This window comes from Pongo abelii, chromosome 5 (genome assembly GCF_028885655.2).
Source record: "Pongo abelii isolate AG06213 chromosome 5, NHGRI_mPonAbe1-v2.0_pri, whole genome shotgun sequence".
Taxonomy (NCBI): Eukaryota; Metazoa; Chordata; class Mammalia; order Primates; family Hominidae; genus Pongo; species Pongo abelii.
In genome coordinates this window covers 150500263-150527211 of record NC_071990.2, presented here as the reverse complement: position 1 = coordinate 150527211, position 26949 = coordinate 150500263, and the positions used below count along the sequence as shown (strand labels likewise).

Below are 26949 nucleotides of genomic sequence, written 5' to 3'. Positions count from 1 at the left end.
GTAGGTGCTGTATCCAACACTTAATCCTCAGTTTCAACAGAAACAGAAATAGTAAAATTATGTGCCTTCTCAATATGCTGGTAACTTTTGCTTTTCTTTAAAGAGAATAAAAGTAACTGTGGATTCTCATAGCTGTAATACACCTGCAGCACTCTGACCTTTATTGCATTTAGAGCAATGCTCAGAAAGACGGTGTCACGTCTTAACCAAAGATGGTTATGTGTTTTTTTGGCAATCACACGCCATGTCTTCTGGGGAAAAAAATTCCCTGTTTTTCAAAGCTGTATATAATCTCCATTTTTCAAGAGATAATTTATGCCAGTTTAAGACCTGAAATCTGGTTTTAGAGCATAAATGCAATGATGTCATCACAGGTTTGCATGATGAGCTGTGCGAAAGTCCAACACTTGCCCAGCAGCCATTGCCCATGCTCTGCTGTTGAGGCGAAATTTTCCAAAATATGAACCTCAAAGGTATTTCTATTTCTATAAGGACAGATGTAGTGGGATTTTTATAGGCATTCTAACATTTGGTGTCTTCACACTCCCTTTCCTTTTTAATAATCCCTTCAGTGTCTTGTTCCATTTAATAGATTTAAAAAATTTAGCTCTCTGTGTGTGTGTGTGTGTGTGTGTGTGTGATCACAGCTACCCTCTAGAGAGCAATGCATGTGTGAATTTGACTGTGGCCCAGAGAGGTGCCTTTTTGTATGAATGAAATGGAATAGATAATCTGGTCTTAGAAATGGATAATATTCCAAAGTTCATTTGTAAGTCAGTAGTTTGGAACTTGGAGCACATTTTCTCATAAAAGAAATTCTCTACACGGTGGATAAAGTCCCAGGCCAGCCCACAGGAGCCTGTTTCAGTCATACTGCACCTGAAGTGGAATTGTTATTAACTCTAGGGGACAATGATTCTATGGGAACAAATTTTCAGAATTCCACTGTTTATAGGCGAGAACAACTGACTACAATTTCCACTAGTCTTCTAAACCATTTCCCCCTTCATTCCTCTAACAAATTACCAAAAAAGGAGCTATTCATACCACAAATTATTTCTTGAATATATATTAAAATAATATTTTTTCTGTTTTATGCACATTGAAACTTTAATAAAAGCAATACATGGACAAAAAAAGTGTTTCTCTAAATGTTGTTGGACTTGAAACTGGGTTTCTTGTCCTTTCATTTCCTGGCTTCTCTCTCTGCGTGCCAGAGCCAGACGAACTGGCTGCAGAGAGGTAATGGTCAGTGTTATTATGCTTGTTTTCACATTAAAATTATATATTTGTTTTTTCCACCTTATCTTTACCTTTGCCATGCGTTTTAAAAACTGCCTTACAATTTAAAAAAATCTGGAATAACGAAGTAATGAAATACATTCTAGGTCACTTTGACCACAGGAATCAGAAATGTTTCAACTACACAATACACAGATTATGCTAGAAGTTGTACAAATATATCACAGAATCACAGGGTTGGAAAGAATCTTAAAAGACTGTCTAGTCTCTTCTCTGGCTTCCAGACAAGCCAACCATTCCAAACAGATGAGAGCTAGCCTATATTTTAGAAGAGAGGGATGACTTTGTCTTTAACCCTTTCTGGATCTAACAATCTACACATTGTTAGTAAATTGCCATTAATTTTTATTCTAAATTATTCCATTCATAGTTACAAGTGTATTTTACTTTTTCATGTTTGCTCCTCATAGGAAACAAACTAGGTTGATCTCTATAGAATTCCATGGCACATTTAAATACTGTACTTTGTGTTCTTTCTTCTAAGCGTTCCTGAACATCCCAATGTCTAATCCTTGAGTTACTTTTGTCCTGCTCTCTGCGGGTAGTTTGTTGTGTCTCCTGCAGTGGGAACTAAAATCTAGCAACTGTGTTTTATGAGGCATCTGGGAACTGAGTATGATGATATTATATTTAAGTGTAATCCTATAGATAAGCAGGCCATAAGAGTTAGATTCAAAAGAAAACCAAATTTAATAATTATAATAAAATTGCAATAATGTATTTATTTATAATTCCTTTCTTTCAGGCAGTTAAAAAGGCATCACCAACCTAATCACATTAGCTCTTCAATCAAGTAAGGTAATCAAAGAGAACCTGCCCCTACTATACAATCTTATACATAAAATGCAATATCCTTAAATGCCACCAAAGATCATTCTTTTCTATGGAGATCCTACTATGGAACCTACAAGGTATAACCTTAAAATATTTTTTGCTGATTGGTAATGACTCTTTAACTATTGGTGCTGGTAATGGCTATTTAAACTTGATACTGAGTGATTTTTTAATGGAAGTTTGCAAAGGAGTGGGCAATTTGATCTCTGTATTATAAAAGACACAAAACATAGTGGCTTTAGAACAAGTATGGTTGGCTATGTTACTGTCTTAAAACAGTTCTACTTTCCCCAAGATAAAATGGAAATACACAATTGGTAAATTAAGAATGAGATTCCCTCCATTTGTGAGGTTCTGAATGTCTCAAAACTGGAGATTATGTCCAAAGAAAATGGACATGGATGGACATTTATTTATTTTTATTTACTTATTTATTTATTTATTATTTATTTATTGAGACAGAGTCTCGCTCTGTCACCAGGCTGGAGTGCAGTGGTGCAATCTGGACTCACTGCAACCTCTACCTCCCAGGTTCAAGTGATTCTCCTGCCTCAGCCTCCCGAGTAGCTGGGACTACAGGCACGTGCCACCACGCCCAGATAATTTTTTTGTATTTTTAGTAGACACGCGGTTTCACCATGTTGGTCAGGATGGTCTTGATCCTGGCCCCGATCTCGATCCTCAGGCTCCCAAAGTGCTGGGATTACATGCGTGGGGAAATTTTTATAATGATGGTCTCAACCTGATAGTGAGCCATGTTCCTTGTTTCTTCCCAACATGCAGGCACCACTCATTGGGTGGCTGCTCGTCCTATGTATGGAAGGGGACAGAAGCCAGTTTCTGAGACCAGGATGACAAACCCGACTCTGTAAAATGACCATGAGAACACTCTACCTGACTTTTCTATATTAGCAAAGCACCCCCACAGAGACTGTTGCCCTTACCTCTGTACAGGTTTGCAAAGTAAACCTTCATAGCTTCTTGGTAGAGGACAGCACTCCCTTCCTACCATCAGCACGTCCACTTGTACAGCTCAGCTACACTAGGGCAAAATTATTCCTGTGAAGTGGGGTCATTCTTTTCCTACCACTGAACATTCCAAATGCTGCTCTCAAAGCCTAAGATCCTCTGAGTTTCCCATAGCAGGAAGCTCATGTCCCCCATCAACCAATACAACCATAAAGATTCTGGACACTGGTGAGAAAATGAAGAGGGAAGAATATTAAAATAAAATCTTCTCATTTTGATGGTGAAGATGTCAACATTATTTATAGCTCGGTAGTATGACTCTTTGAGATGTATATATTGCTAATTTTAGCTAACTAGACAAGGGCAAGTACACACAGTCCTTCATCAGTCCTAATGGAAGTATCCCTTCATGGAAATTCCCTGGTTTATAGGGTTCTTATGGAACCCTTAACTTAAATTTCCTTCCACACTCTGGCAAAAATACAGCATGAAATCAAAACTCTGGTATTCATTCATCAGGAGTCTGAAGGATGACCTGTAAGGCACCACTAGTTACACAAATGAGCTGAAGCAAAACACAATTTAACAATGTGCAAAGCCAACTTACTTGTTCATTTTTAGTAAGCCTGGTTTTGTTGTGAATGTCTGATGTGACCAAATTAAATCCGTGCTTCTCCGACAAGATTCTCAGAAGCAAGACCACAGTACGGCTCCCACACTTGCCTACTCTGTTGTACACCACCTGGCTTGGGAAAGGTAGTATCTGGGGGAAAAAAACAACAGAACAAACATGAAATGTCTGTATGGAAATACTTAGGATTCTTCCCTCAATTTCAGAACAATAACTGTTTCATATAATAAATCTGAGTGAAAAAGGCCTATAATCAGGTTAATAAAAAGGATGTACATCAGTTCATCAGAAGTGATAAACTATATTTATCTTCATGATATAACAAGAGAAATGTTGGTCTTGTTAACTCTCTGCACTGATGAAATTTCAGGCAGTCTCTAAGATTGATTATCAAACTTGTTTTGTTTCTTTTTAAAAACAAAATACATAAATATGTTCCTTAATGATAATATTTTTTGCAAGCTTATGCTTTACCAGAATAACTTAATTTATAGAGTGATCAAGAAGTGGAGTGGAATTCCAGAACTCTTAAAATGCAATAATAAAAAGACAATTTGTAAATGGATGATGGATTTGAATAGACATTTCTCCAAAGAAAATATACAAATGGCCAACAAGCACATGAAAAAAATGCTCAACATCATTAGTCATAGGGAAATGCAAATCAAAATCACAATGAGATACCACTTCACAGCCACGAAGATGGGTATAATAAACAACCAAAAAGACAGTAACAGGTCAGGAGTGGAGTGGAATTGCTGGATCATATGGTAACCGTATGTTTAATTTTTTGAAGGACTGCTAAACCATTTTCGATACAGCTGTACTATTTTATATTCCTACCAACAACATATGAGGATTCCAATTTCTGCACATCCTTGCCAACACTTGTTATTGATATATATGTATTTTTTTATTTTTTTAGACAGGGTCTCACTCTTCTCCCCAGTCTGGAGTGCGGTGGCGTGATCCTGGGCTCACTGCAACCTCTGTCTCCCGGGCTCATGCAATCCTGCCACCTTACCTTCCCGAGTAGCTGGGACTACAGGCACACACCACTATGACTGGCTAATTTTTGTAATTTTTTTTTGGTAGAGACAGGGTTTCACCATGTTGCCCAAGCTGGTCTCAAACTCCTGAGCTCAAGCAATCTGCTGGCCTCGGCCTCCCAAAGTGCTGGGATTACAGGCACGAGCCACCACGCCTGACCTGTTACTGTCTTTTTGGTTGTTTATTATACCCATCCTCGTGGCTGTGAAGTGGTATCTCATTGTGATTTTGATTTGCATTTCCCTATGACTAATGAGGTTGAGCATTTTTTCATGTGCTTATTGGCCATTTGTATATGTTCTTTGGAGAAATGTCTATTCAAATCCATCATCCATTTACAAATTGTCTTTTTATTATTGCATTTTAAGAGTTATATATATATATATATATATATATATATATATTCTGGATTAGCAAATACATAATCTGCAAATATTTTCTCCCATCCTGTAAGTTGTCTTTTCATTTTCTTTATGGTGTCCTTTGAAGCACAGAAGTTTTTCATTTTGACTGAGTCCAATTTATCTAAATTTTCTCTGGTTGTTTTGGTTTTGGTGTCATATCTAAGAAACTATTGCCTAATCTAAGATCGTAAAGATATACATTTATGTTTCCTCCTGAGAGTTTTATAGTTTTATTTCTAACACTTAGGTATTTGATCCATTTTAAGTTACTTTTGTGTGTGGTGTGAGTTAGTTGTCTACTTCATTCTTCTGCATGCAAATATCCAATTGTCACAGCACCATTTGTTGAAAAGACTCCTCTTTCTATTCTTTCCCCACTTAGCTGTTTAGTACTCTTGTCAAAAATTGACTAACCATAAGTGTATTTGGGGTCATTATTATTTCTGGATTCTCAATTCTATTCCCTTAATCTATATGTTTATATTCATGTCAGTACCACACAGTCTTATTATAGCTTTGTTCTAAGTTTTGAAATTGGGAAGGGAAGGGTTAAGTCCCTCCAACTTTGTTCTTCTTTTTCAAGATTGTTTTTGGCTACTCTGTGTCCTTTGCATTTCCATGTGAACTTTAGGGTCAGCTTGCTAATATCTGCCCAAAAAAAGTAGTTGAGATTATGATAAGGACTGCATTGAATCTGTAGATAAATTTGATTACGACAGCCACCTTAACAATATTGTCTTCCAATCCACGAACATAGATGTCTTCCTACTTATTCAGTTCTCCTTTAATTTGTTTCTTTGATGTTTTGTTGTTTCCATTGTTCATGCCTTATACTGCTGTTGTTGAATTTATTCTTTTTGATGTCATTATAAATAGAATTCTTAGTTTCATTTTGGACGGATTGGTAAAAATACAATTGATTTTTCTACATTGATCTTATATTCCACAATCTTGCTGAACTCATTTATTAATTCCAATAGTTTTTTTGTATGGATTCTTTAGGATTTTCTATAATAAGTTCATGCTATGTGCAAACAGAGAAGTTTTACTTCTTCTTTTCCAATATGAATGCCTTTGCTTTCCTTTTCCTTTCTAATTGCCTAGTGGATAACGATTTTTATATACTATTATCTACTTCTTATCCTTATATACTACTTTTTATCTATTTTGATATAATAATATATACTATTTATTCTATTATCTACTTTATTATATACTTTTCATAGCTATAATGAAAAGCATCTATGATTAATCATTTATATCTGCAATAAAGATATTTCTCCATTTTGAATGCTCAGCATTGATCAACAACTGACAATAATCAAAGGATTCTTTCATTCAGCACATACTCATAACAGAAGGTCATTTTAAAAAGCTCAAAACTAAATAATAAAGCACAGTATAAAATCATAAATATACTGCAAACATAAATATACTATGGTAGGCCATCTGAATTTTTGCCTTTGCAATTATAGGTTAGTTTAATTTTCCTGAAATATTTGTATGCAGAGTATCATTTAATAAATTTGAAGCTTAAAGGCTAGTTGTCACTGGAATAAAATATAATATCTATATCATTCACTTAACAATCAGTCATATGCCATTTTGGTGCAATTTTTCCATTATGTATTTTTTTCTTATGAGTAATACCTTGTTTCTTGAGGGCCAGTCTACTATGTGTCCTCACAGTGCCTAGAATGTGCTTTGTACATAAAGAGCCTAAACAGACACTGAATGAGTCCTGACTGCTCTGAGGAATTTAATGTGCTGCTTAACACTAATTAACACAATGATTCCACTACAATGTGAAACCAAGAGAATCTTCAAATACAGCTGCTTTATCTGACCAAATGCTATTCGAAGTCATCAGAGAAAATAAAAAGATGGTCATTTTAATAGGTCATTGTTACTTATGGTTTAATCAGTGAGTACTTCAAAAGCCTGTTCATTGGCAACTATTACAGAAGTCCAGATATTCAGAAAAATAAATTACATTCTTGGCTACAAGGTTGTGATCAGGAAGGTTGAATTAGGTTTCATGTTTAGTTTAATGATACAAATAGCATTTATAAGTTGGACTTTCCATTACAACCAGGCTGGGGTATGAAATTATGGCTACGACAGAGCTGCCAACATAAACTCAGAGTTTAATTCCTCCATAGAAACAAAGTGTCCAACAATTGGGATAGGTGCATTTTTTTCCTGCCTCATAGCACATTACTGAATAGCAAGGAAGAATTTGTTACATCTGAATTAATGACCTAGAAGATGTGAGTTACCACATAGGTAAGTACTTTATTGCAAGAGTACAGGTGCATCTTGGACAATTTAAGTGAATAACTGAGGCACTTACCTAGAAAACATAAGTGAAATCACTTAATTTCTCCTGAATTGCTTGGGTAATCAGCACAGTAGCAGGCTTAGTATCTATCTTATTCTTTTTACTAATAACCACAGATGTTATTTACCTTTAGGCTATTGGGTAATTCATTTTTTAAAAGATGTTAATTCTAATTGTTTTATTAGTTTGTTGCAAGCTTCCAACTAATAGTTTAAAATTTTGTTATTTAAAAAGAACACTTATATAAGAACAAAAAGTCCTGTATCATTTCTGCAGCTGGGTCTATGATAATAACTTAAGATAAAGGAGGGCTTAACATCCTCACTGTGACTGTACTTCTATCATTTCTCTAAATACCAATACACACCTACATGATATGAACATAAAAGCAGGAAATGCGTTTTCACTAAAATTTCTGGAATTAGACTTGTGAGTTTTAAAGACAACTCATGCACTACCACAAACGTAAGTAAACCTGTCTGAAATTTAGGGTGGGGTTTTTAATCATTTTCCATTGAAACTTGCCGAATTAAGCATCTAAATCAATGTGTAGATGTTGGATACAGTGTTAAACAACAAGAAGCAGATTCCTCCTGTTCCTGGTAGAACTATAGATTTGTTTCTGATGCCCAGGCATGGTGGCTCATACCTGTAATCCCAGCACTTTGGGAAGCTGAGGTGGGTGGATCACCTGAGGTCAAGAGTTTGAGACCAGCCTGGCCAACATGGCGAAACACCATCTCTAGTAAAAATACAAAATTAGCTGGGAGTGGTGGCGGGTGCCTGTAGTCCCAGCTACTCAGTAGGCTGAGGCAGGATAATCGCTTGAAGCCGAGAGGCAGAGATTGCAGTGGGCCGAGATCGTGCCATTGCACTTCAGCCTGGGTGACAGAGTGATACTTAGTCTCAAAATAAATAAATAAATAAATAAAAATAAAAAAAGATAGATTAGTTTCTGAAGGTCTGCTTTAAAAATGTTTATCACCTTTTATTTGAAATGCACTTTCTGGAAAGATGGCAAAAAAAAAAAAAAAAAAAAAAGGACTGATTTTTAAGGAGGGAGGGGCTGACCCTGTCCTAGGTTCTGTACCATGTAACCCTTTTCATCCTTGTTTAACAATACAGAATCAAACAGCATAACTGTCTTTTACTCTGGCTGTGCATTTCTCTAAGAGTGTAAATCATCAAATGGCTTAAGTATCATTAGTAGCATCCAAGTAACTCCCTCTGTGTGCCCCCCATACTCCCCGTAGATCACAGATTCCTAACGTAATGGAGTTTGAGGTCCAGAAGCAATTTAGAATAATCCATCCATTCAACACCCCCCAGCCACAACTATCACCCTCTATCACCTCCATCTCCAGCCCAATCTGTGTTTGATTTGGATAAAATTTTCCTTTACACTAAGTAGATATTATAACTATTTTTACATGAGTAAACTGAAGCCCAGAAATATCATTTGGCATCTTCAAGGTCACAAAGCTAGAGTGACACATAGCCACGAAAGCCCAGCTCTCGGCTCTCCTGACTCCTAAGATGACACTTCTTTAATATACAAATCAAATAGTGAAGAGAGTTTTTAGTTTGACTTCTGTGACAGAGATTCTCTTTCCTTTTTTATGTCTTGCATGTATCCAACCTCATTGAATACACTATTTTCAACAGTCGGCGATCACAACCAGTATCATCAGCCATTACTCAGCTGTGACTCAAGTCCCCAGAAAGCTTAAGTGGAACTGACAGGAGCAGATCAGCCTCTCTCTCCTTCCTAAGAACTCTTTCTAGAGAGCTAATGGAAGCCCAGAGTGTCAACGCAGCTAATGGGAGAAGAAGGTGGCAGGATGTATACTTTTCCCTTCTCTCCTTCCCCTGATATATCACAGGCAGTCAAAGTGGACAGCTGCCTCAAATATTGTCAACTACTTCCACTGGGAAAGGAAAAAACCAGGAAGCAGTAAGTTATAGTAAAATGTATACAAAATCCTAAGTATATTTGGAATGTCTATCAGGACAAGCAAATGATCTCAAATGATAAACTCAATCACTGTGAAAAGACTTTTAAAGACCTCTTAGGATCAATCTCGAAATCTTCATTATCCTTAACAGATATTTGCAATTGTCAGGCCGAGAACTCTGTCCTCTACTTTAATGTTCCTATTATCATTTGCACACAGAGTTTGAAAGCTCACTCTTTCTTTGCGTGCCCTGTAGAGTAGTACACATGAAACTCCTCTCCCTCCCCCAAGTGATTCTTTATTCTTGGCAACTGCGGTTATATGAATGTTATGCCTGTGATTTCTATTTCATGGTCAATTTGTAAAAGTGAAGGGGCCTCCAAAATCTTTCATTCTATGAATTATATATTTTTATGCTGCCTGCCTTGTAAGTTCTGCAAATGCCACAAATCCCCAGAGCCTGACAGGCCTGTGTGGAGCATGCCAAATAAACAGAAGTCTTTCCAAGATCCTGAGCACGACAGGAACCACCACCAGATGATATCCACAAGTTCAATAGCTTAGCCCTGGTTTGAAATGGGGAGAAGAGAAGGAAGCTTTCTAGGTAAAAAGTAAATGTGGTCTGGACCAAGACTTTCATAGTCTATGAGACCCAGAGTCTATAGATCTCTTCTGGGGATTGGTAATGTTGGAAGAATTAACATCAGTGCTGCTTTTAATTCTCTGCAAAATGATACTTAATATAGTACAAGCTGTGGTTCCCAAATAACTGTATATTCAAATTCCTCACAGAACCTTTAAAAATGGAGATTTCTGGGCCACGCTCTAAGACGAACTGAATCACAGTCTAGGATGAGAGTCAGGAGTCTCTCTCTAAAAAGCTCACCAGGGCCCTCTGCCACCTCCATCAGCTTTGAGGAAGTGCTGTCACAGAGGACTCCCAGCTTTCTGTATTAAGTGGATGAGTGGGTCCTTCCAGCCTTCTGAGGGATTAAGGCTGGGGAGAAGATTGCCTGCGTGATCCTGGAGGAGAGTTGGGGCGAAGGGCACTGTTGTATCTTCCTGGGGTCTCACTGTGTGTTGATGAGCTCCACTCACATTTACCAGTCATAATTAACCTCATAAGTATGCTCACACTCTCCCAGGCTGGTTAGAGGACAGGTGTGCTGGTTAACTGAATGTGTAGGTTAACTGAAATTTATACCAAATGCTGTCAAAGCGTTAGACCCTTAGCACAAATATTATACTGACTGTGAACTGACTTTGCTTGACGAATAAAACTGCAGTTCATGATTTTTCAGCAACTCCATTTCATGGTTAATCAAACTAACACTTGAAAGAGTCACAGCCAGGGCTGTGCAAGGCCTGAATTCAGGGACAATTCTGTTCCTCACTGTCCATAGGACTGTGAGCAGTTTAAATCCACTCAGCAAATCCTCATGTTAAAGTTCCTAGGACACTGTGGTGCTATGAGTCAGTCACTTCACATCCTTGAGCCTCAGTTTCCTCATTTATAAAAAGGGGAAAGTTAGGTTATAACCCAATAAATGATATTTTCTTCTGAAGCTATTAAATTAATTTCTGTCTATACTGCTACCAAGATATAATCTGGAAAACACCTTAAAAGTTAAAACTAGATTTTACTGTGTTTTCTTGTGGAATATATTAATTAAAGAAACAGAAAAAACAAAGTTCCAGTAATTTGTGCTGATAACATGGGTTCCAGCTCCATAGGCGTTCCCAGTTTTATTTTGAAAACCTTGGCTGTCCTATTCTTGTTTGGGCTTGTCCCATAATAAATCTACCTTTATCTTCCTTTTATCTTTCTCTTCCTTTCCACAGTTTTAATCATTTCAAGCTTCCCATTTTGAGCATCGCCAGAGCCTCCCAGAACTCGGCAGTGATTCTCACTGGCCTTTGCCCATCAAACCATCTGAGCCACACGCATCTGTTTTCTAATTACCATCATCTCTCCTGCTCCCAGTCTCCTTTCCTCCATTCTAGGGGAGGAAATACACAGAACCCATCTCAGAATTCTATTTCCCCTCATTGCAATCCTCCTCTACAGAAGGCTCTTTCCATCCACAACTCTCAAATGACATCCTGTGTGCTTCTCATTATTCGGGCCCATCTTCTCCAAGAGCTATGCCAAATCTGAACCTTTGGCTTTCTTCTCTTCCCCTGTTCCCACTTGAAACAATTCCAGGTGTAATGCTACCTACAGAAAAATAAATATAGCCATATATCATTTACAAGTCCATCTGGGTCTATCTGTTATGTGCATAGTGGATAATTAATAAAACTAATCTATCTGTTATGTATATAGTGGATAATTAATAAAGAGTATAGACTAGACTATTTGGATGAAAATACTATTACAGTAAGTGTTGTAGAACCAGTGCTGTCATATTTATTATTATAAAGGATGCTCTTTCAGTTATCTCCTAAAACTATAAGAAAATCTACCAATTTTTTCTTAACATTCATAATATTTTGAAACCCCTGATTTGCTATGTTACAGAAGAAAAAGTATGTTGAAGTCAAAGTTCCCTGGACTGAAAGTTATGAAACTCTGGCATTCCCCTTGGCTTTATCACTCTAAGTAGTTGAGTGACATGAGCAAATGATCCTGAACAACTTCTCTAAGTCAAAGTTTCCTCAAAGTATAGAATGAGGGTACTGAACCTAATGATTCCCAAGGCTCCTCCCTGTCCATGTGCCATATGTTAACCGAGGGCTACACAATACTTATGGATGACCACAGGGTTATCTGAGTGGCATCCTGCACTTCTAAATATTAATTCCATTCTGTATACCTAATGTCCTGTTATCTCCATAATGCACATCATCACTATGCTATTCCCAGGACACAACAGCCTGCATACTGTACCAGAATCTTCATACAAAGAAGCAATTTTCACAAGGAGCCACAAGTCATTTTCTAGATGTGATGATTAAGCTACCATAGTTGGATCCTTGAAAAGTGCTTCAGAAAAAAAATACAAGACTTCCAGTTTGAGCAGGAACTCAAATTTCAGGTGACACTGGTGAATGCTATCAATGCCATAGACCAAAAGATGAATATTTTCAAATTTCAAATTAACAAATATGAAAAAAATATACATATGAGGAACAAAGAGATTCACTTTTAATGCCACAGTACCCTTTAAGCTTCTGTGGTCAGTACACAAATAATAGGCAAAAAGCAGTCCATAAACTTGGTATCTCATTACCACAGAATGTTACAGTTTCCTTTTTTTTTGAGACAAGGTCTTGCTCTGTTGCCCAGGCTGGAGTGCAGGGGCACAATCTCGGTTCATTGCTACCTCTGCTTCTCGGCCTCCAGTGATTCTCATTCCTCAGCCTCGTGAACAGCTAGGATTACAGGCGCACAGCATCATGCCTAGTTAATTTTTGTATTTTTATTACAGACAGGATTTCACCCTCTTGGCCAGGCTGGTCTCGAACTCCTGGCCTCAATTGATTCACCTGCCTCGGCTTCCCAAAGCACTGGGATTACAGGCATGAGCCACCGCGCTCGGCCAAGAATGTTACAGTTTCTAAAATTCAAACTGCAGTTTGGTCCATAGGAATCCATGGAATACTTGTATGTTTGACAGAAAGAGAAATGAAATCCACATGCCACACACATGAAATGTAAGCATAATGGGAGAGTAAAAGTTTGCGAAGCTAAACCTTCCTGAAGGCATATTTCCAAGTGGGACTTGTCTTGCTTTTGCATACACATGGTAGCCCTACCGCACTTATGCTTGGCGGCTTCTGTCCACTCTTCTAAGAGCCCTTTCGACTTCTCTATGGCTTTTATGATCAAAATTAAGTGGAAAAACCCATGTGGATGTGGAAGTCCTGTTTAACCTCATCGTCCTCTGAACATCTGTTATGCATGTGGATGTGCCCTGTATGTTTTTATTGTGCTCAAAAACATTATGAGTAATATTGTTGCAGTCACATCAGACTTCTAGCCATTTCTAACACTTTCTTACATGGTATGTATTCAGTTGTCCAAAAGTCCTTATTAGACAAACTCTGAGAATGAAAGTAGCAGGGTCCTCAAATTAGTTCTAGATATGCAGTTGTTCCATTTTTAGTATTAATCAATTCGATTGGCTTTTTACATTAACTTTTGGACCAGAGTATGGAATTACAAAAATGCATTTGGATAGATAATCTCTCCACCAGACCCACACACTTAGTTTGACTCTCCATTCAGATCTGTAATACATTTTTGTTTAATCACACAAATCTCCAAATAAAACATGCATAGACACTTTTGTTTATACAGACTTCTAAGGTTTAAGAGTCTGCTCTAAAGCTAAGTTTCATTTCTCTATATTTATCCTATTTTGCTTTAGTTAACCATTTATACTCTGAATCCAACCTCAGAACTCATTTGTTATTATACAAATAGAGGAAAAGTATTGATTATTGATTGGAGGTTTCATAATTTATAGCAGATATTGTTGGCATGGGCCAACCACTCAATTTAGAATGGTCTTCTCTGGATGTTAGCGGGGAAAGAGTCCATTATTCTCATTACAACCCTCAGAAGAAAAGACTGCCCTCACTGAAAATAGTATAAAGGCTGGGGAAACAGCCACACTTGGCTGCCAAGACTCCTCTCTCATCAAAGCACTGTGCAAAGATTTTAAGACCAAAAGCTTGGATATACTGTTCACTGTGAATCACATCATTATTTTCCATTTGAAATGTCTGAATCAAATGTTAGTTTCTTGAGTGTGAATTGTACTGAGAAACTTAGATTCAAATGATCATTGTTTAAATCTCTTAGCTGAGTTTTAGGTTCATATAACATAACCCATAATTTAAAATAGTGTGGCAGATTGGTACAATAATGGCCCCCGACCAGTCACACCTCTTCCTATCCCTGCACCATGTAACTTCCTTCCACATGGCCCTCTAGACTGGCCACATGACTTGCTTTGGCCATTAAGACATTGGTAAGTGCAATACAAACAGATGCTTGAAAACAGCCTGCATGTGGGGGCTTCACCTCTCTTTCCCCAGGAGGTTTTCCACCATCATATGAACTTAAGCTAGCTTCCAGGAAGATAAAACGTGGCATGGAATAGTGAAAATTCTGTGATTAATTCAGCAAGTAATTATTGAGCACTTACTGCATGCTAGTCATTTGGTTAGGCATAAGAAATTGGTTGACTACTATAATTATTTGATTGTCTGACTTACTAGACTTTAAACTCCATGACTGCAGGGGCCACAACTGCTTTTCCTGACTATTGTATCTTCAGTGTTCAGCTCAATGCCTGGCACATAGTAGGCACTCAATGAATAATTGTTGAATAAGTGAATACAGCAAAGGTTACAAGTCTCTTGCCCTGTAACAACTCACAGTCTAACAAGGGAATCGAACGCTGACACTGCTTGCGCTGATACCATGTGGTAAGCGCCTCACTAGAGATATGCATACAGTGGTATGAGAACAGAAGGGGTGATCAACTTGGCCTTGAGAACTCAGGGAAGGGGTCACAGAGAACACGGCATTTGAACGGAGTCTTAGTATCTCTAGAAACTGTATGGCTTCAAAGGGATAGCCATTTTCCCTTTGCAAAGTACACCTACCCAATTCTTGTTGATTTGCATTAATAAGAAACTTTCTAGCCTCCCTCCCATGTTGGATTTGGCTATGCGGAATTGGCTTCTTGGCATTTTTCCACATTGTGTGTGTGTCTGTGTGTTGCACGTATGATATGCAAGGAAAACACACCATATAAAATTCATCAACTCTCTGGCCTAGTGCTGCCCCTCATACATACTGAGCATAGCAACACAGCAGGACAACTGAGTTGCAGCTCAAGAACAACTGGGTTAAACACGGCTAAAGAACTTCTCTGCTTTATGTTACATCTCCATGTATCAATATGAGGATGCTTGTATCTGCAGGTAACCAAAAACCCAACGAAACTCAAAAAATAAAGAGAATACATTCTGTCATAAATAAATAAATAGGAAAATATATACTCTTACAAAAGTCCTTAGGTATGGAGGTTTTAGGCCTCATTCTATACTTTTGTTCCAGCTCGCTCTTCCATCCTGGAAATGTCAACATTGTCCTCAGACTAGCTTTTCTTATGTTTCATGACAGCTGCTGCAGTTCCAGCCATCCCATGCAGAATTACAAAGTCTGGGGCAAGAAGAGACTATCTTTCCTGGGTGCTTCCTTTAAGATCTGAAAATCCTACCTAGAAGGCCCTGAGAAAATTTCTCATGTTCCATTGGTTTGGTCTAAACTTCCAGTGTACATCTCAACTAGCCATGAGCAAAGGAAATAAGACAACCATGCCAGGCTTAGATTAATCAGGACTCACTCGTGAGCTGGGGTGGAACTGCCTTCCTCTAGGGTAAAACTTGAACAAGTCAGATTTCTGCTAAAGTGGGGGAGGCTGTGGGAGAATGGATATGGGGTAAGTAACTGGTAGGGTCTGCTGTACCCCACCACTCAAAGGCCCTGTTGTTCTTGATTCTTCAAACACCTGTTCATGAAAATCTCCATTCCTCGTCTACAGAAAAGGGAATAAGAGCAGCAAACACCAAGGACATTCTCAACATGTGCGAAGGATCCATGGCTGTGTCCTATCCATATCCCCACAGCTGCTCCCTGCCCTAGGCATAGATTTGCTGATAGCTGGAGAAGAGAGATGAAATACATTCCTTTCTACATAAAATGACATTGCTTCCCACACTGAAATGAGATAGAGAATTAGCAACAAGGTGAACTTGAGCTGGGAGATTAACTCCACACAAGAATCCAGAAATCATAAGGTATTTTTAGCTAGAGATGGCAATAAGACATTTAAATTGCTCTCAGATGAAATTATGTCTTAACTGCCTCCATGTTGGGGGCTTTTCACAAGTATACCTTTTTCATAAATGAATTAATTTTGAACAAATGTGGCATGGAATCTAGATGCAATCCACCAGCATAGATCTGATCATGGAATGTTCTTTTCCACAGTATCTATCGGCTGGTTTTTGCTTTCATCTGTTACCTGGTCCTGGGTAAACAGATTTTTCAGAAATCTCCACCAGGATGGATGGGGGAACCCATTTCCTATAGGGAACTGTTATTACATTCAGGCTATCAAACAGTGCTAAATAAAATAAATCATTATTCAAAAAAATTTTTATAAATTGATACAGATATTTTCCATCTCTTGGGATTTTGCTATCTGATAGCGGAAAAGAGAAAGACAGTTTATAGAGCAACAATTGTCTCTATAGCTAGACTCGCTGGATGGATATAAAACTTCTGACTTCCCCTATAATGGTCGAGAAGTTGGACCTGACTAAGCAATAAGAAAATCCTCATCAGGAGAGTTTAGTTAAAGAAACAAATGAAGGAAACAGAAGTTTAAAATGAGGGCAAGAGCCCCAGGTTTTAAGAGTCTATTGCTGATCTCAGACTGTAGTTGCCCTGGGGCAATAGAGTGAAAAAAAAAAATCTTAGTGATGGGTTGAGCACTTGCTTGGGTCAGAGTCTGGGTAAGGCCACTGTCCAACCTATGTCATTGTAGTGCAGGAGCTCATCCTCCACCAGTGACACAAATACCTCCCCTCCAGGCCTTCACTGGGGACTGTACCCTTGGATGGAGAGCTGCTTATGTCTATCAAAGGGCTGGCCGAAAGATGTCATAAGTAAGGATGATTGAGGACACAGACTCCATTCATTTCTCTGTACATTTTGAATTTTTAGCCTTGGTCCAAGTTGGACCATCAAAAAGCTGTCTATTGAAGCATAACTTCTTGGCCCCATCTAGAGCTGCTTTGACTGAGTGACATTTTGGCATCATATCCTTGGCAGCTGTCAAGTGACACCATATGATAGGGCATCTCACAATCCAGTTCTGTTTTGGAATGAGGATGTCACTGAGCACATTGTCTTCTATCTTTCTCATTTTTTTTTTCATCCCAGGGCTCTTAATTTGGTGGTGCCTTTCATGCAATATCTCACTTAATTTGTAAAATGACCTCACAACCATGAGTACTAGTGCTCCCATATTAAAGAAGAAAAGGCTGGCAATTAGGGGGATTAAATAACTTGTTCAAAGTCTATTCCAGAGCTGGTACTCAAGCTCTCTAATCCACTACACTGTAGAACAAATGACTATTATTTTTTCTTCTCATGGAAAATGAGAACGACGTAACCATTTATGGCCCCATTTTTCCTTGGCTACCAGAAAATCCAATGTAAAGTTTGTTCAACTATAGCAATTAGTGGTATGATGGTTTATATAATTGTTTTTTCACCAATTACGCTAACCTGATGAACTCACTAGCCTGTAAGGCTATGCCAAGACTTCAATGTATTTCTATGATTTTTCCCCTTCCTCCCTCCCACTGGTCCTCCTCCTCCCCTTCCCTCTCTGTCTCTGTCTCATTCTCTCTTTGTTTTGTTCTCTCTTTGCAACTGTACTTAGCTCAATACATAACAGGGATGTAAGGACAACTGAATGATGGATGAATTCTTACCATGCTCCAGCAATAACGTCTTCAGAGAATATTTTAAATTCAGAAGGTAAATATACCCTATTATTGTATTGTTAATTGTTTTCTTTCATCCCCACAGAGTCCTCACCTTCAATATGAAAAAAAAACATTTTTTCAAACCTATTACTAACTATATAGAATATTTTGAAATGACAACCCCCATAGCAGATTCTGCTAGTTGCTTACCTAATATCGACTTTCCTCTCTTCCTAAAGGAACCATGACCTCATTCTAGGTAACAATATGCCCAGCTAAAAATAGTCACCTTAGACTCACTTGAAGTTGAGAGTGATAGAGTGATCGAGTTCTGTCCATTCATTCAACAAATGAATGAGTTATAAATGAACACTGCTGAGTAGGCCTCTTGGGCAATTTTTAATGATAGACAGATTCCTCTGGCATCATTTTTCAGTCCTCTGCCTTGACTTTCCATTCTCTTCTCTTCCCTGGAACACAGACACACCATGCCTAGAGTTGCAGAAGCAATCCTGTGACCACGAGGCAAGAAGCATGAGGGCCATGCTACAAGCCAAGATCTGCAAGCTAATGAGGACAGAGAACAAAGATAAGAGGTAGACTCCAGTGATATCACAGTGCCACCACACCAGACCTGGACTACTTAATGCATGAAATAAATAGGGCTCTCCACTTGTTTGGGTCACTCTTGTCAGGTTTTCCGTTTCTGTTAGCCCAATGCATTTCTGATATAGGCCTTTCTCTTTTTAATTTTTTGCTAATTTTATTCATTTTTTAAAATGGCCACAGGTATTATCCTCTGAGAAAGTCAAAATCAAGTGCATTCACAGTGAAAAGAATTCTAAGTCTCATATCATTCCTTTTGATCCTGCAGTACGCTGACATTGTAGTAACAGCACTATTAACTTCGAAATGCTGTACCGATGATCAAAATATGTCAGTGGAAAGGATCTCATAAAGTATGCTGCTTTCTTTCTTCAATTACTTTAAAAGTCTGTCATTAAACATTTCTGGGGGTAGTTTATAAAATATTTATGGTTGGAAGCCAAAGGTAGCTGGAGAAGAAGAAACGTTTGTTATATTTCTCTACTCACGAGCTGTCAAAGGAACTCACTGTAGTTTTTGTAATCTGCTGGGTCATGGTAAAGCTCCCTTCTGTGAATGTATGTGGTCTACTTAAAACAACAATAACAACCACATTCATTTGCTCAGAAGTACAGCTAAATCATCCTTCAGCCCCTGTGTAATTTTAGTGTAAGTGCATTAAAAATTCCACGTATCTTACACCTGGAAATTATGTGGTCAATAAACAACTTTTGACCTAGTTGTGAGAGTTGCTCTCAAGGTTAAACTATGTTCATCCAATCATCATGGGGAGTGACCAAAGGGTCACTTGCATCCAAGGGCAGAAATGCAATTTTATTTTTCAGGAATTTATACACAATTCCCTTGAAGATTCAAGAGGAGTAATATTTAGTAGGCTTTGAAATTAAATGTGTAGAATCGTGACTTGGAAATATTCCCCCCTTTCTTCCACCGGGCAACGTTTGCAAACAACCTACACATTGGCAACCTTTGGAAAAAACCCACTACTATCAACTTTAAAGGTTTTTTTTCTCTCTTTTTCTTCTTTCTTTTTTTTTGTAGAAAGTTTAAAAGTCATTGTAAGTTGCAAATCTTTCATCTGCATTTGTCCCTTTCTTTTTAAAGTTGTTCCTTATCTGTTGAAAAAGCTTGTGCCTACTTTTGCCTGAGAATTGTAAACCGCTCAACTCAGATTGCTGGAAGCACCTTAAATATCTGCTCCCCTCAGACAGTTGCTGTCCTGCCTTCATCTTATATGCTTTAATCGGTGGGCTCTTCTGGACTTTTTTATGGGGGCAAGTAGTCAGGCCACAAATCGGTCTCCTTCTTTTTCTCTCATACACACAGAGCTCAAGTTCATTGTAAAAATCATGTTTAGTACAGAAGGAACCCAAATAGGAGGGCACATTATGTCAGCAGCGTTTGCACAGCTAATTCCATCAAATGTCAGTGAAAGCTCTGGGGTAAAAGCAATGCATCAGTTTCTGCATGAGGAATTCAACATAAACTTGAATATTAGAAAAATAAGTGGAGACAAGAAATTCTTTGAAAATGCCCCAAAGTAATAGAATCAAGCAGGCATAGTCACGCCTGCTTTTCTTATTTAGAATCTCAAAAACATGCATTCCACCTTCTCTCAGCCCAGCCCCATCCAAGAAAATGCAAATCCTGAGTTCATGCAGCCTGGCTGAGAGAAAGCTGTGTCTTTCCAGGAGAGGCCCAAGAGCTATTGGGTTGGGGTCTGTTACCCACAGGCCAAGTTTCTTCTCCGGAAGGGAGTTGTGAATTACCAAGAAATGTGTTCCTGGGAAGTTCGGCCCACATGTGACGGCCTAGGGGAAATTCAGAGTGTCCCTCCACACTAACTTTTCTGGGGATACAATTGGGGCAAGGGCATTGCTCTGCTCAAATGCGATGCACAGGAGGACAGCCAAAGCCAAGTGCCAGTCTCCTCTCCCCTTAGGACTTAAGCAAAACTGTGTGGCTGGCAAAACTGTCTTCAGTGTCCTCTTCTCCCTGACTCCCTTTTCATTCCCTGAACACATAGCTGCTAACTTCCTACTGTGTGCCCGAGGATGCAGTGATGGAGAAGCTGCTGATTGTCTCCTAGGGATTTCTTTGTGAAAACGGCTATGTCAATGAGTAGGGACATCTGGCCCTGAAGTGGGGGTGAGCAGGGCAGGGACGAGGGGCTGTCAGAGAAGGGCCTAGAGCAAGAATCAGGAAACTTAGGTCACATATTCTTTGTTTTGATTACAACCCTTTAAGAAATGTCAAAACAATTCTTAGCTTGTGGGAGGTAAAATATTACACTGATGTGGCCTTTGGGTCATAGTTTGCTGACCCATCTTCTAGAGAAGATAATACCTGTGTCAAGTCCCTTAGGATAAGACATAAAATTAACTACTGTTTAGTAAGCACTTGGATTTGTCAGGTCTTAGACCAGCTGCTTTATAAAGTTCATTTCATTGAATCATCACAATACCATAAGAGGGCTATAGTCATCAGAAGGAAATATTACCGATATTATTTACTGACGAGGAAACTGAGGTCCAGGGGCATTAAATCCCTTGTTGAATGTCAGAGCCCTCAGCCCAGCTGAAAACAGGAACCCCAGCCTATCTGGCTTCCAAGCGACCAACTACAATCCAAGTACAGTTGTATATCTAAGTCCTGACCTGGACAAAGGCCCCCAGGAGTGGGGAGGGGCTAAAATTCTGACCACACCCTACTGGCCAATCCCTGATCCTGGGTCAGGTGATGGTCTCGGTCTCCTGACCTCGTGATCCACCCGCCCAGGCCTCCCAAAGTGCTGGGATTACAGACATGAGCCACCGCACCCAGCCAAAGCCTATTATTCTTAAAACTGTAACTAAAAATAATTAGGAAGAGACTCTAGCATTTTGCTTATATCCCTGAAACACAGAACACGCTAACCCTTTAAACACTGATTAAAAAACATGGAGTAATCACAATAAGATACCACTTTATAGCCACTTGGCTGACTATAATCAAAAAGATGAACAACGACAAACGTTGGCAAGGATACAAAGATACTGGAAGCTTCCTACATTGCTGATGGAATGTAAAATGGTGGATCCACTTTGGAAAATAGTTTGGCAGCTCCTCAAAAAGTTAAACATAGAGTTACTATATTACCCAGAAATTCCACTCCTAGGTGTATACCCAAGATATGTCCCCAGAGTCTTGTATAGAAATATTCGTAGAAGCATTATTCATAATAACCCAAAAGTGGAGACGACTGAAATGCCCATGAAATGATAAGCAGATAACTAAAACGTGGTATGTCCATACAATGTCACTATTTTAAGCATAAGCATTTTTTTTAAGGGTGGGAGTTGGGTACAGGCAGCTGGACATTAAAAGGCTCATGCCTGTAATCTCAGCACTTTGGGAGGCCGAGATGGGTGGATCACTTGAGGCCAGGCCAAGAGTTCGAGACCAGCCTGGCCAACATGGTGAAACTCCATCTGTACTAAAAATTAAAAAATTAGCCAGGTGTCATGGGGCATGCCTGTAATCCCAGCTACTTGGGACGTTGAGGCATGGGAACTGCTTGAACCTGGGAGGTGGAGGTTGCAGTAAGCCGAGATCGTGCCATTGCACTCCAGCCTGGGTGACAGAAAGAGACTCCATCTCAAAAATAAATAAATAAAAAATAATAATAATAATAAAAAAAGAAGGCCAGGTTTGGTGGCTCATGCCTGTAATCCCAGCACTTTGGGAGGCTGAGGTGGGCGGATCACGAGGTCAGGAGATTGAGACCATCCTGGCTAACACAGGGAAACCCTGTCTCTACAGAAAATACAAAAAAATAGCTGGGTGTGGTGGTGGGCACCTGTAGTCCCAGGTACTCAGGAGGCTGAGGCAGGAGAATGGTGTGAACCCGGGAGAGGGAGCTTGCAGTGAGCCAAGATCGCGCCACTGTGCTCTAGCCTGGGCGATAGAGCGAGACTCCGACTCAAAAAAAAAAAAAAAAAAGAAAGAAAAAGAAAGATCATCTCTATGCAAATGAGGAATAGTATTCTGCCATAGAAAGAAATGAACTGATACCTCCTACAACATGGACAGACCTTGAAAACATTATGCTGAGTAAGAGAAGTCAGACATAAAAGGCCACATATTGTATGATTCCATTTATATGAAATGCTCAGAATCCTATAGGCAAAATCATAGAGACAGACAGTAGACTAGAGGTTGGGGGTCATGGGGGATGTGGGGAGTGACTGTCAATAGGTACAGAGTTTCTTTTTGGAGTGACAAAAGTGCTTTGAATTGGACAGTGGTAATGGTGGCAAAATTTTGTGAATATACTAAAAACCACTGAAGGGAGAATTTCCTGGTATGTGAATAGAATTACATTTTTGAAAAAAATAGTGTACATTTTATCTCTCTTCCCCACCATGAGACTTTCCAGTGCTCTCTTCCCCACTCCCCTCTCAACCTCTCTGAGGTTGTTTCCTGTGGCCGATGTCCTCTTTACTAATTCTGGCTCTGATGATGCTGGGTGTTTGAGGAGAGGGTGGGGACTGGAGCCCTGCTCTGGGTAGAGATGCATCACATGGCTGGGACACAGGGTGGAAGAGTGGGGCATGGATGGGGGCAGTGGGGACAGCTAACTGGAGGGAGACGGGGCTGCAGAGGCACCAGACCATGGGGAGTGGCACTTCATGACTGCGACTGGATGCTGAAGGGCCTCTGTCCCCTTCCTGTGCTTCCATAACCCACAAAGATGTTCCAGGTCCATCCTGCTCAGGGGAAGTTTCTCTATAGCTGTTCACCTGGAGTGCAGAAAGCTTGGTGGGTCCCTCCTCCCAGGGATGTGTGCATTCCAAAAGATGGCTCCAGAGAGGGCAATGCTTAATTAATTCTAACACAATACCTGTTCCTCGTAGGCTGCCAGACACTGAGAGTCCTTGGAGAGGTAGAGTTTTTGTCTTGGGGCTCCAGCCTAATCTCCCCATACGGATAGAATGCTTTTTTACAACCACCCAACAAACAACAAGCATACTACACAACACACAAAATCACTTAGGAAAAAGCAAGTTATAATTGCTGTTGGACCCAAACACACATCTTCTCCATCTCTGGGGGATTCTCCTGTTCACTCGTTGGACTTACAATTATTAGTACAGAGCTTGGCACTAAATTATCCTCAACTCCTTAATCTGTATGTATTTAATCTTCCCAGAGAGACTACAGGCAGGAGCTCTGTCTTCATGGATCTCTTCCCCTTCCAGGCAAAGAATGAAGCTCAGCCCAGGGACTCTGGATTCTGTCTGCCCAGTTGCCACCAGCAATTGGCCATTAACTGATGTTATTTAAACCTTCCTTGTTAGAACTAATTAATAGACTCCTCTTGTGTACTATCAAGAAAATGCCTCTGACACTTTTGCAAGTAACTGCATCTAATTACCTCTCCAGCCATCTATTTTAGGTGCCAGAAATGCCTAATGAGGAGAGCTTATAAAGGGGTCCATAATACTCGCTGGTAGGGGCTCACTTAGCTGCTGTTTGTCCTTCTGACGCTCCTGATGGGAACACGGCCAGGATACAGAGATTTATTAAAAATAACACACCATCTCTTAAAGAGTCCCAGTCTTGCTTTTAAAAGAGCAGGCAAGAAATCACAAGGAATTATTAAAAAACAAAAGCACTGTGAGGTCGAGACGGGTGAATAGGTTGAGCCTGGGAGTTCGAGAGCAGCCTGGGCAACATGGTGGAACCTCATCTCTACAGAACACAATAAAAACTAGCCAGGCATGGTGGCACGCACCTGTGGTCCCAGCTACTCAGGAGGCTGAGGTGGGAGGATTGCTTGAGCCCAGGAGGTTGAGACTGCAGTGAGCCAGGATTGGGCCACCGCATTCCAGCCTGAGTGACAGAGCAAGATCTTGTCTCAAAAACAAATAAAAGCAAACAGAGAAACCTCTCGAGGGTGGGCAAGAGGGTTGGAGTGGAAAAAGGGAGGGAAGAACTTTGCTCCTACCCCTCCATCCTGAGGGCATCAGAAGAGGGTGAAGCAGGAGGCCCTCAAAGAGAACACATTGGCCAGTGTGGAGGATGGAGTGGTGGGGGCGAGGCTGGAATCAAAGACATCAGCAAGATCTGTCCCAAAATGCACAGCAATTAGGACCAAGAGGCTCACAATGTGTCCTCCAAAGGCCAACAGCTAGCATAAAAAACCCTAAAGATGAAACAAAATCTACCATGTATTTAAATGATGTTCTTCTCTCTAAGTATGTGAGATAAAGCTTCCCAAGGGGAGTCCAGAATGACATGTGAGGACATCAGGGGATGTGAGGAAACCCCTGTGGCTCTTCTCAGGATGGGAGTAAAACCTTGGACCATTTGCTGGGCACGTGGCACATGGCAGGACTCAGCTATGTGGACCTCCCTTACCCCTCACACCAGCCCTATGATGTGGAGATTATCATTGCCCTCAATGTGTGGGCAAGAAAACCCTGAAGAGGTAACTAACTAGCCAAGTTCTCCTTGTTAAACTAAGTTTAACTAACTTTGAGTTGCTATGTAGCAAGCCGCAATGTAACTCACTATGTAAATGAATGGAAACATAACTGGGAGTCAAATTTGTGTAAAGATAGCTGGGTCTCAGCCAATCACAAGCTGGTCTAAGCTTGAGCCAATAACAGGCTGCCAACTGATCAGACCACATCCAATGAACGCAAAGCTGAGCTGTAAGGAATCAAGTTTTTTTGTGTACCTGCTTTCTACTCTGTCTATAAATACTGCCCATGATGCAGGGTGCAGCTCTCTCTGAACCTCTTATGATTTTGAAAACTGCCTGATCCATGAATCATATTTTGCTCAAATAAACTCTGTTAATTTGTTAAAATGTTTTAACAATGTTATGCTAGTAAATATGGGCCTTTAAACCTGTATCTGCCTGACTCTAGTCCTCAAACTCAAATTAAGCCATTTTAATGGATGACAGTGGTCAGAAGCCACCTGGCAACACCCTGGAAAGTCTAAAAGGCTTAACTGGTGCCATAGCCATAAAAAAAGGAAATATGTTTTAGAAATAATGACCATAGATTACTTGTTTCATCAAAGAGGACAAAGTATTTAGAAGAAAAACATCAAGAACAAACTTGGCACTGAATAACAGTCTTCAGAAGACAAACTATTTTGAAAACTTTTGGGTTCTGCATTTTGCGATGACCACCATCGTGCCTGTGGGTACCTGTGGGATCAGATTATGAAAGCATAATTATTTCATTATGTAGAAAAACCTTCAAGACACACCTTCTTCCCTGCTGGACTGGGAATTCACTGTGGCTATAGAAGCAGGTGTTCATAGTCATCTACTTGTAGCCCCTACCAACAGAAGTGTAAACACACACACACACGGCTCTGACACTGAGCACACTGTGGAGAGAAAGAGGGATTCTCCCAGCTTCAAACTGACACTGACATTTCCCTTGGCTGTGCTGGAGCAGGTAGTGGGAGCAGGAACTATTACAGCTGTGAGCTGGCAAGACCTCTGGTGGTGGCAGCCATGTTGGAAGGCATTCAGTGGCAGTGAGGAGGTAGCAGAACAACCCCTGACAGCCTTGTTGGAGAGGAGGTGGAGGTGCACCCCATGGTAGAGGTATCTGGAGGAGAAAGACACATCCTAACTGTGTGGGAGGAAGCATTTGTATGTAGGGAATGCTTAGGAGTTGGAGACTGGGTATTAAGGGGGTTCAGTTTCATTTTTCTTGCAGGAAATCAGAGTACTATAGTAAAGATCACAGGCTTACAGCAACAGCCATGCAAAGATGGTGGTGGGAATCAAAATGAACCAAAAGTTGGACAATAGAAATATCTTGGTTTTCTCTATTCATGTTCATTAAAGATACATATTTATACATCTCCTAGTCTATTTCAGAAAGGATGCAAGGTGGCTAACAAAGATATCTTCCAAATAACAAAAATGTATAAATTAAAAATAGAACTAAAAAAAGTTTAACAATAAAAAGAATAAGATAAGGAAAGTAAAGAAAAAAGGATGTGCCCAGGGACCTAGCACGGTGCTAGGACTGAGTTCAAATGCACACCGTAATGAGGTTATCGCTGCACCTCTGACATTTTATTATGTATGGTAGAAGCCATCTGCCAGAGCCTAATCATAAAATATAGTTAGGAAATATGGACTCAACCACACACATTTCCTGTGATATTTTAATCATCATAAGAATGCAAGTAAGAATAATAAAAAAGAGAGTATTTTGTTTGATAAAGAAAAATCTAAAGATGATGGCCCTATAAAATTTACATCAAAAGCACCAGCAGGCCAATTTTTTAAAAAGCACATTGTCTGCAGACAAATTCAGG

General features: G+C 39.7%; 1 protein-coding gene across 1 annotated transcript in view; it reads right to left on the bottom strand.

The window, feature by feature from the left end:
* UST (uronyl 2-sulfotransferase) overlaps positions 1-26949 on the bottom strand; it is a 329509-nt gene that overhangs the window by 134764 nt on the left and 167796 nt on the right. The window contains exon 3 of the mRNA XM_024248956.3: positions 3713-3868. Coding sequence (XP_024104724.1) covers positions 3713-3868 — 156 coding nt within the window. The remainder of the gene's footprint in view (positions 1-3712; positions 3869-26949) is intronic.